Source organism: Aspergillus brunneoviolaceus (genome assembly GCF_003184695.1).
Source record: "Aspergillus brunneoviolaceus CBS 621.78 unplaced genomic scaffold BO95scaffold_72, whole genome shotgun sequence".
Classification (NCBI taxonomy): Eukaryota; Fungi; Ascomycota; class Eurotiomycetes; order Eurotiales; family Aspergillaceae; genus Aspergillus; species Aspergillus brunneoviolaceus.
This window is the reverse complement of record NW_020290802.1, coordinates 14446-24579: the sequence shown is the minus strand read 5'-3', so window position 1 is coordinate 24579 and position 10134 is coordinate 14446. Positions and strand designations below refer to the sequence as shown.

At 53.3% G+C, this 10134-nt stretch overlaps 3 protein-coding genes across 3 annotated transcripts; 1 reads left to right on the top strand and 2 right to left on the bottom strand.

Annotated features, from left to right (window-relative positions):
• Positions 1–1122: 1122 nt before the first annotated feature.
• BO95DRAFT_372050 (uncharacterized protein) lies at positions 1123–2459 on the bottom strand (the record flags this gene model as incomplete). The annotated part of the gene is made up of 2 exons (XM_025582984.1): positions 1123–2152; positions 2230–2459. The coding sequence occupies 2 exons, from the start codon at positions 2457–2459 to the stop codon at positions 1123–1125; spliced, it is 1260 nt and encodes a 419-aa protein (XP_025438402.1).
• Positions 2460–4740: 2281 nt separating this feature from the next.
• On the top strand, positions 4741–6800 carry cpdS (putative serine carboxypeptidase (CpdS)). Its single transcript, XM_025581457.1, has 5 exons — positions 4741–5014; positions 5074–5219; positions 5271–5691; positions 5759–6484; positions 6572–6800. The coding sequence occupies exons 1-5, from the start codon at positions 4840–4842 to the stop codon at positions 6667–6669; spliced, it is 1566 nt and encodes a 521-aa protein (XP_025438401.1). The 5' UTR covers positions 4741–4839; the 3' UTR covers positions 6670–6800.
• A 1085-nt stretch (positions 6801–7885) lies between these two features.
• On the bottom strand, positions 7886–9699 carry BO95DRAFT_446477 (uncharacterized protein). Its single transcript, XM_025587395.1, has 3 exons — positions 8962–9699; positions 8494–8896; positions 7886–8389 (listed from the first exon to the last, which is right to left on the bottom strand). Exons 1-3 carry the CDS (start codon positions 9349–9351, stop codon positions 8250–8252), a joined length of 933 nt encoding a protein of 310 aa, XP_025438400.1. The 5' UTR covers positions 9352–9699; the 3' UTR covers positions 7886–8249.
• Between the last annotated feature and the right edge of the window lie 435 nt (positions 9700–10134).

Below are 10134 nucleotides of genomic sequence, written 5' to 3'. Positions count from 1 at the left end.
AAAAAAAAAAAAAAGAAAGAAAGGTAAAAAAAGGAAGAAAATTGGAAAAGCAATAAAGTAAACAAAAAGGAAGAATAAGGCACCAACCGGACTACAAACACCTAGTTATAGAGCTGCTGCTGCTGCTACTACCAGGTAGGTGAACGACTACCACTAACTTACTATCTACCCCTCTCCTCTCTTCCCCTCCCTCGCCAATGCCCAATATATCTTGGGTCTTAGTCGACCATGCAGCCAACGACGTGTCATGCGTCCTGCCAATGATGGAACCTCCTCTACCAGTCAAGACACATGGGAAAGTATTATGATTGCACTGAATGTAGAGCATTGTTATTCCATGGACAGTACAACCATCAATCCGGAGAAGAGAGTCAAGACGGACAAGGATTGAATCTGATATCCAACAATAGGCGCCCGTCTGCCTCCCGCCCGCAGCCTGCTTCGGCCCCAAGTATGTAACGTATCCACTTGCAGTGCGTGACAATCTGCCGATCCCAGGACCCCCTTCCATGGAATGAATTTTCTGGGGGATCGCCCCCTGCTACGGAGTACAGTAAAGTACAATCCTGCTTACTTGATTGATTACAGTGCAGTATTGTACAACTTCCACATAGTGCCCTCGGGTTGAGTGTTGTTTTCGTTGATACCTGAACATAATAGGATGGCAGTATTTTGAGGTATGATTCTCCAAACAATGCAGCTGATGTTCTGAGACGATCGATCGGGTTGTTTGATGGGACACCTAGGCTGGCCCGCTTGCCACATTCATCGCTACACAGCAGAGAGCAGAGTAGAGGGGGGGAGGCGAGCTCTCCCCTTGCGTCGGTCCGGTTGCAGGATTGAAGAGCCATCCTGCTAGCCACAGTGCTCTGCTCTGCTTTGCCTGGTTCTTCTTTCCTTCTTTTTGACTGGGTTGCACTGGTGTCACGGACTGGTTGGAATCGACGACCAACGATCCGTGCACCAGTCATAGATAACCTTTAGTATTCAATTTGTCGGCCGAGGTGGAAACCGGCCCCGAGCACTTATCAACCCTTGCACTAGACATCTCCATTATCAATATATACAGAGCTTGTCATTACTATCAACTAGGGCCCAAGAGAGGATCGTGATTATATCTTCCTAAGCCAGCCCTGTCGTAAAGAACTGCCGCCATGCTTGACGATGACAGCCGGTCCAGTCTACATCAATGAGGTCTGCGCCGGCCTTGACCAAGACTCTCCAAATCAAATGTTGCATCCTCTGCGAGCCACACGGGATGTCTCCAAATCGCGCCTTTAGCCCGCGTTTGTGGGCTTGCTCCACGTGGGCCCGGATCAAATCGAGTTGTTGTCGAGAAAATCGTCCTCGATGAGGAGATCCAACCTCCGCACTGAAGCTCACGGTCGTGGTGAAAACCGATCGCACATTCTGCTGTACCTCTTTCGAGGTCGAATTCTTCCCCTCTTGCCAAGACGGTCGAGATTGACTTCCTTTGCTTTTGAATGTTTGGGCTTTATTTCCTTGAAGCCTAGACGATGACTTGGATCTTTTCGCGAACAATTGGTCATCGACAAAGATACTGTCGTGGTTGAAATCTTGCTGGTACTCTTCGTGAGCAGGGTCGACGCTCTCGTCACCCACGATGACGATCGTGACAGCCTTGTGAACAATCTTAGTGTCGTTGCGATGGGTAAGATACCCTCGTTCGTTCAAGGTTTGCAGCTCAGCGAGAAGACGTGGCCAGCCATCCCGAATCGGCGATCGAAATTCCAAGAATAGAACAAACTGCTCGTCCGTTGCAGTTCCGTGATGGCTCGTCGCGATAGACTGTACAGAGCCCTCTGGAGACTTTTCTGCGTCAAGATGCTGCAAGAGAGGGCCAAGGTACACATTGCGCAGGGTGAGATGCGGTCTCAGACTGGCGTTGGAGGTTCCGACATAGAGCTCCTCATCCTGGAGCCAGATGTCCGCTTTGATCCCCGTACAGCCCGCCGCGATGACATACTGAATGGCGTCCGGATGCGATCGTGGATTGTAGGCAATACAGGCAGCGGGTTGCCCATCAAACTCTGCAGGCCAATGAAGAAACCCTGCCTGGGCTGTGTAGTGCTGCCGGAAAAATAGATAAGACAAGCCATCGGGCAGGAAAGATAAGAATTGCACCATCACCCTGGACGTTACTCAGTCAGTAACATTCGGTGCGATTGTTGTAGGTCTGAGTCAAGGACCAGGTGAATGGAGACATACCCAAACATCAACAGCAAGCAGATGATTGAAAAGATGCGATCGCCCCAGAGCTTCCGAAAGGTGGCATACCACTGCTGAAACATCCACCAGATTCCTGGACAGCATTCAGTCGGATGAGAGCGGAGTGGGTGATCTTCGAGCAGCACCCAGGAGTAAGAGTTATATTCCTGCGCCTCTAGGAGGGGCTGCGTGCCATCATCGGCGGGGCGACCGTGAGTCGAGGCAGCCATGAGTAAGAAAGGCGTGCAACGATCAGGATTTGTACAGTACATGTATGGTAGGTCTGAGCAACGACTATCTGACTGAGCGAAGATTGTCTGCTTGAATTGAGAAATTCCGTAGACCGAGGTTGCGGTGGGGAAGATATAGAGATCGAGTCGATAACTTAAAAGGGGCCAATGGGTGGCACGAGGGAAGCACCGGACAAAGAAAGGGCCATGGTCCTGTGCGACGCAACTGCAGGCACGAGGATAAATAAGTAGTTAAGCTGTTACAGAGGAAGGAAATCAACAAATCGGCTGATCATTTATGTGGGGGGGGGGGGGGGGGGGTGAAGAAGGGGGAGAGAGGAGACATAGGCGGAGAGTGAATGGCTCCAGAGCACGCAATTGCCGGATGGGATGATTTCACATCTTCAAGCCTTCCAAGGAGATCAGCACGCAGTTGTCGGTGAGGTGAAAGAAGTAATCGATCAATTGCCCATGGGCTTGGCACTCAAAATTCAATCTTGAAAGCGGAGAGTATAAAGTGGACAAGGAATGAGCCAGTACACATGGATGCGACCAGGATGGAGAGTGGAAGGAGAAGAAGGAATGAGGATATTTATTGGTGCGGGATTCCACCAAGACACCCCTTGGCGGGTCTCTTACGGAGTACAGCACAGCATCTCCGTACTCCGTACACATCAATCCGCCTCACCTCATCTCCCGCAAAGCTCAAGCTCCCTAAGTTGCGACAATGGTTGGAATAGTGTGCGCATTGTCCGCTGAACTCCACCAATCAATGCTCCTGTGACCGTCCCGTCAAATCAACGCCTCTCAAGCCACGATGGCGCCAAAACTACGGAGTACGAAGTACTCAGCTGTACTAAGTAGCTCCGTACAATACCCAGAGAGCGCGACGTGACTTCTCGCCGATCCCCGTGCCTACTCGTATCAATCCCACGCCTCCTTTCGGATCTGTCACCGCGGCCCCGCTTGGCTCCAAGCTTTGAGCATTAGATTGTGACTTGGCGTTGCCTAGGATCGTGCACGTCTACGCCACGCCTCGTGATCTCCGCCTGGCTACTCGCCGACAGCCATTTGTCTCGAAAGTGCCTCTACGATAGCCCCAGAAACGGATCGATTAGAACTCAGAAAGTGCATGGGCTGCAACAGCATAACGGCTCCTGTGTTGTCCTACTAGGCATACTCCCCGCTGATCTGGTCCGACGGAACTCATTTTGCGGTTCGTGCCTCGACTAAGGCTGGTAGAAACATGGTCCAGAGGATGAAGCCAGCGGAAATCCAATCCAATGGATTTTCCGCCCGACCCAGTCAGAGAACACCCCATTGCCCAGTGTGAACTTTCTGGTTTGCTCCCACTGGGGTGTTGCTCGAATTATTCACTGCCAGGTTACGAGTTTTCGAATAGCATTGAAAGCTGCCCCCAAGTTACCTCCCGATGAAATAACTCGGTTTTGTTAAGTAGTGCTGACAACTGCAGCGACCATAATGTTCTTGTGTATCATCAGCGACATGCCAATCTTGATAAACCATCCCGTGCCGCTCCGATCTGCGGCTGTCGCCAGTAGTTTCTGATCGATGGTTAAGATGGTCTCGACTTCGCACATGGAAATGAGGGCAGGACCGTTGGGTGTCTGATCTAGCTAACAGACAATATATTACAGAAACATGAAAGGAAGACGCAAGTCGTGGTACACCCGGTCAGTCCACCGTGAAACGGCCAGAAATCGCCGCGTCGAGGTTTTTAACCGGACTGCATCGGAGATGGTCCAGGGCCTGGTCTCCATTAAGACTAGTGCCAGGAGGTGTCAATTCAGCAGTTGTAGCGATAAGGTTTCCATTGCTGGTGCATTGGTGCTGTGATCCTTGCAGCGAATTTTCCGAAGTACATCCTCTGCATGCACCCAAGAAGACATAAGTTGAGATGAAATGGGATGAGATGAGCTGAAAACAGCACCTCATCAATTGCTCGATGGCAGAATCCTTCATCCGCCCGCCGATCTCTTCCCCTCATCGAATCACTACAGTTATCGAAGAATGCTATCGTCCTGCGCTTACTCGTGGGTCCAATGGCTCCTAGACTGTGATTTGCCAGTGCCTTTGCAAACGGCACACTAAACCACTCCGCGCATATCGGTTGCGATCCACAATCTTGACACCTCAGTCGGGGCTCCGACGGCCCCCTCATTGTGTATATGAGCTTGTCTCGGACGCCAAAACCAGCTTTCTTCTCGGCAAGCGATGAATGCTCAGACCATGACGTGGGGCCAACGGCTACGAGGTTGCTCAGAGTGTGTCCCCTCACAGTCTCCACGCAGACCTATAAGTAGGCCGATGATCGAGGGCTTGGTCTGCAGTCAATCATCACCCCATAGCCGATCTCAAGATGCGTTGGACCACGGCCCTTGCGTCACTGCTGCTGGTGGGCTCTGTCGCCAGCCTGCAGAATCCCCACCGTCGCGCTGCGTCTGCCTCTCAGCGCAAAGCATTGGCTCCCCGGTCTGCGTCGACTCCCGCCAGCAGTATCAGGGATTACTCGTACCTGACTAACAAGACCGCACGTGAGTGTAACCTCCTGTTCGAACTAGCTATCTTGGTATGTCTTGCTCACGAAAGCTAGGGTTCCTGGTCAACGGCACCGGCATCCCTGAGGTCGACTTCGACGTGGGCGAATCTTACGCTGGACTGCTACCGAACGCTCCGACGGGCAACAGCAGTCTCTTCTTCTGGTTTTTCCCTTCGCAGAATGTCAACGCCAGCGACGAGGTTTGCAGTTCCCTATGTTGCCTGAATGGTGTTTGTGGGCTAACAAGCTAGATTCTCATCTGGTTAAACGGTGGTCCAGGCTGCAGCTCTCTGGACGGACTCCTGCAGGAGAACGGCCCTTTCCTGTGGCAATCTGGCACCTACAAGCCCGTGCCCAACCCGTACTCCTGGACCAACCTCACGAACGTGGTGTACGTCGACCAGCCCGCGGGCACGGGCTTCTCGCCCGGACCGTCGACGGTCAACAACGAAGAGGACGTGGCCGCCCAGTTCAAGAGCTGGTTCAAGCACTTCGTCGACACTTTTGGTTTGCACGGCCGGAAGGTCTACCTCACCGGCGAGAGCTACGCGGGCATGTACATCCCGTACATTGCGTCCGCGATGCTCGACGAAGAGAATGAGATCTACTTCAACGTGAAGGGCGTTCAAATTAACGACCCTTCAATCAACGATGATTCCGTCATGATCTACGGTACACCCCCCTCGCAAGCCCAAATCAATCCCATCCCATCCATAAAAGATACTAAGTCCCCCTCCAGCCCCCGCAGCCCGGCATCTAAACCACTACACCAACGTCTTCGCCCTGAACAACACCTTCCTAAGCTACATCAACCGCCGCGCCGACGAATGCGGCTACAACGCCTTCCTCGACGCCGCGATCCAATACCCGCCAGTCCACCCATTCCCGCCGCTCCCCAACATCACCGACGACTGTTTAGTCTGGGACGAGATCGTCGGCGCCGCCTACGACGTCAACCCCTGCTTCAATTTCTACCACTTGACCGACTTCTGCCCCTACCTCTGGGACGTGATGGGCTTCCCGTCCCTGGGCTACGGACCGAACAACTACTTCAACCGCACGGACGTCCAGCGCGCCCTCCACGTGCCGGCCACCGACTACTCCGTCTGCGGCAGCAACACCATCTTCGCGGAGGGCGACGCCTCGCCGCCCAGCTCGTGGACCGTGCTCCCGGGGGTCATCGAGCGCACCAACAACACCCTCATCGGCCAGGGGTGGCTCGATTATCTGCTGATCCTGAACGGCACCCTCGCCACCATCCAGAACATGACCTGGAACGGGGCGCAGGGGTTCCAGCGCGACCCGCTCACGCAGCCGCTGTTCGTGCCCTATCATTACGGACTGCAGGAATTGTATGATGGCACCGAGCCGGACCCCTATAATCTGGACGCCGGGGCGGGGTACCTGGGGACAGCGTACACGGAGCGCGGGCTGACGTTTTCGTCGGTGTATTTGTCGGGTCATGGTACGTTTTCCCTTCAGTTTGCTCTTTTGCTGTTCGAAGTTCAACAGAAGGATGGATTGCGCTAACATGTAAATGCTGTGTCGGTAGAAATCCCGCAGTATGTCCCTGGCGCTGCGTATCGGCAGGTGGAGTTCCTGCTGGGGAGGATTGGGAGTCTGCAGCAGCGGGGTGGGTATACTGCTTGAGCTGCAGTATTGTAAGTATGATAGGAGAAGAGGGGAGGCTGGATGTATATGCGGGACTGCAACATTACTACAGTACATAAATATAACGACCGACGAGCAAGAATAACTCATAGTTTATGTTGTGCAACGACATCGTTCTGTACATCTCACCACACTGCATCGTAGTAATACGATAGGATGTAAGCTCGGCAAAGGTCCTTTGAGAAGAAGATTCCAGTCAGGTTCGAGACGGTCATCCTAGAAAACCCCAACATCCGGCTCCGCGTCCGTCCGTCCACGGTCTATCCTTACACCCTCTGATTTACAAGCACCACCACACCAACTTTACTCTCCGCAGTGTCCAATATTCCGCCCCGTAATAGGTAGGTAATACAACCCACTGCAGAGCCCAGTTCGTCCCCACCCGCTCGAGCTCGTCATATCTCAACCCATCCATCCATCCAACACAGGCAGAGCGTATACAATACCTAATCCCCATCCCCGTACAAGATAAATCCAGCCATAGGCCAACAGATCCATTAACCTCCGCATCTACCTCCAACACCAAGATAACGACCACCGTAAAAAAAAAAAAAAAAAGACGTATCACCACAGACACGAACTTAAGGAAAAAAGGGACCCAGGCCACCTAGAAGGTCAGGAACGGTGAGAAAGGGGATATCGTTCGGACTGAGCAGGATTCAGGACTGAGTCGTCTACTGCAGAAGGCTGAGACTTCCGCCTTGACCGACTGGATCAGAGGATGTGTTTAATTGGACAAATTGGACAGGCAATAAGCTTGGAGTAGAGAGGCTTTGTGTGTTTAGCTCGGTCTTTTTCTTTTGGAGGGGGAGAGGTGTCGTGTGGTGGTTTGCTGGGTAAAGATCGGGGTCTGGGTTCTTGTGGTAACTCTACGTGTCTGCGCTTCACACTTGAGGATGTTCTGCAGGAGCTGGGTCTGGATTATTGCGAGATGGCTGTGTTGTATGGTGCTACTGCGTGGCGGAGTGGATTTGAGGGATCAGAAGGCAAGCGAAGATGGAGTTCGGTTGGTTGGGCGGCGGTTGTGCTATATGTAAGGGTGAGTTAGATTGCACTGGTATCGCTGGCGGCACGGCGGCAAAGCTTAATGGCCCTGTGTTTGGGCGGTGAGGGGGCCCCGTATGTTCTTGACATGGGAGGGTGTGAACTGAAGAACAAAAGGCCAGGTCTAGATCTTTCAATGGCAAGAAACAACCCACAGGCCAGTGACTGGCTTCATTATCATTCAACGCCGGGATTCGCTGTGTACATTAGGTCATTAGGTGTACTTATGTACAATGCATGAAGAGAAAAAGAAGGGAAACGCTTGGCGAGTTGGTATCCACCGCGTAGGAAAGAGAGAAGGGGTATGTATTGAATGATCGGACCGGGTGAATAGACACTTTATACCATTTTCTGCTCCGCGGCGCTGGTCGGCTAATCGGGTAGTTATCGTTGTCAGTGCCGTCCGGTAAAGATCAGAAGAATGTGCCGATCACCGCCGATCTGGAGGGTCATCCTTAAACTTTATGCCAGGAGGAGAAGGAGGCAGAATGTGTTCCCATGTGGCCCAAAGTCAGTCATGTCTTGTCCGACAAGTCGCTTGCCGATCCTCGTCCCGCGGGTTCCTGGACGCCGGCATTGTCGGTGTCCTGGCTGCCAGAGAGTGCAGAACGTTGAAGTGGTTGGGCACCAACAGTGAGCTCGCTGACTTGGCGTTCTGTGCATGGTGAATTAGAATTTGGTCATTTGCAGATGAACGCACGTAGACTGGAGTGACACTTCTCGGCTCCATGGGCTGACACTGGATGGATATACACTTACCCAGCTCGCGAATGCGCTGTCGCAGCATCTGATTCTCCCGGGTCAGCATAGCCGCCTCAGCCTGGTAGAATGCACTTTCATCCCTGCTTCCCCGCCGGACAGGGCTCTCCCCGATGCCTCCAACCCACTCCAGTCCCTCCGGGCCGCGTGACGAATCAGCGTGGGGACGCAGGCTGGGTGAGCCGGCTTGACTGGAGGGCCGGGAGGGGCGCCGACTCGACAGAGAGGACGCTAATTGGGTCGATGCCCGACTACCGGAGGCGGGGTGCGGAGGAACCGGGGGAAAGGGGACGGCAGCGTCGTCGACCACTGCCGTGCCGGACGACGGGTGCGACAGCTGGTGCTGTTGCTGGAGTTGGTGCAATTGAGTCTGCTGGCTGCGGATCATCTGCAGCAGTCGATTCTTGATCGAGCCATACCAGTCAGTACGTTCAGCAAATAATGAGAGGGAAGAATTCGCAATCATACCACCTGTGCTTCCTGCTCCTGTTCTAATTCCTGATGGAGTTCCCCCAACGAGGGCGCGCGCTGGTGATGCGGGTCCCCCAAGGCGATGATTGGACTACCCCCGAGACTGGAGGAACTAGAGGTACGCAGTGCATTGTGGCTCAACGAGGAGCGATGGTCGTGAGGGGCAAGCGGGGATTCGCCCGACACCGACTCACTAGCGTTGCCATTCCTGTTGCTGCTGCTGTTGTTGTTGCTGTTCAAAATTGAGTTGGACCCGGCGGCGGACCTGCGTCGTTCCGGACCTGCGATTCCCGAACGAGTACTGGAAATCGGAGCAGGCCGATGAGGCAGGTCAGTGGCAACGGCGTGATTGGGATCGCCCAAGTGGCTGTTAGGACTATTATTCATGGTGGCCAGGCTGAGAAAGGAGAAACCCGACGGAGAATTTTGCAGATGCAAGGGGTCGTACACAGCCCGTTGGCGATGCGGGGAAGAGGAAGTACGGGTATGGGTATGAGGCGATGGGGAAGCAGGCAGAGAATTGATATCAGGACACATCACCGTCTGTCTGGCTTGTGATCATATGACGGAGCGGGGTCAAGAAGTGGAAAACCTCGTTTCCAAGAATTGGAGACTCAATCCCAATAATCGAGGACCGTAAATTGATAGAAAGGATAAGCAGGGGGTGAAACAAGCTCGGCGGATATGGAGGATTGTTTGTGTTGATTTGGTGGAATTGGTGGAATTGGTGGATTTCATGGGGAAGGGCAAATGACCGGGAAATAGCGGGAACCCAACTTTTCGCGGGGATTGAGTGGAAATGGCAGGCGGTGAGGGAGCACAACTTTTGACGCTCCTCTGACGCTCCCGCCCGGTTCACTCAGCTTCCATCCGCAAACAGATTGCCGGTGCTGGAAACAGACATTCGGCCATCTCCCGAACTTCCCGGCACGCCCATCGTTCGGTCTCGCCTCCTTTTCTCACTTGTCTTTGTTGTTCTCAGGGTATCTCACACATGCATTCAACCGAACATTCTCTCCGGTCTACCTGTCTACCGAGGAATGTCTAGACTCGACATCCCGACTACTGAGACATTGCAAAATTCTGCGGTCGGTTGCAGTCTGCATAAAGTCGAGAAGAGGCCCGGCCGCTCCTGGACCGAAAAAAAAAATCACCTAAGCCAGGGGATTG

Bases quoted from the DNA above. Each gene is read 5' to 3' on its own strand.
- BO95DRAFT_446477 (XM_025587395.1), bottom strand. From the start codon at position 9,351: ATGAATAATAGTCCTAACAGCCACTTGGGCGATCCCAATCACGCCGTT. The intron at 8,897-8,961 runs GTATGATTGCGA...GGCTCGATCAAG, and splicing joins AGGAGCAGGAAGCACAGGTG to AATCGACTGCTGCAGATGAT. The intron at 8,390-8,493 runs GTAAGTGTATAT...CACCATGCACAG, and splicing joins ACAGCGCATTCGCGAGCTGG to AACGCCAAGTCAGCGAGCTC.
- cpdS (XM_025581457.1), top strand. From the start codon at position 4,840: ATGCGTTGGACCACGGCCCTTGCGTCACTGCTGCTGGTGGGCTCTGTC. The intron at 5,015-5,073 runs GTGAGTGTAACC...CACGAAAGCTAG, and splicing joins CCTGACTAACAAGACCGCAC to GGTTCCTGGTCAACGGCACC. The intron at 5,692-5,758 runs GTACACCCCCCT...GTCCCCCTCCAG, and splicing joins TGATTCCGTCATGATCTACG to CCCCCGCAGCCCGGCATCTA.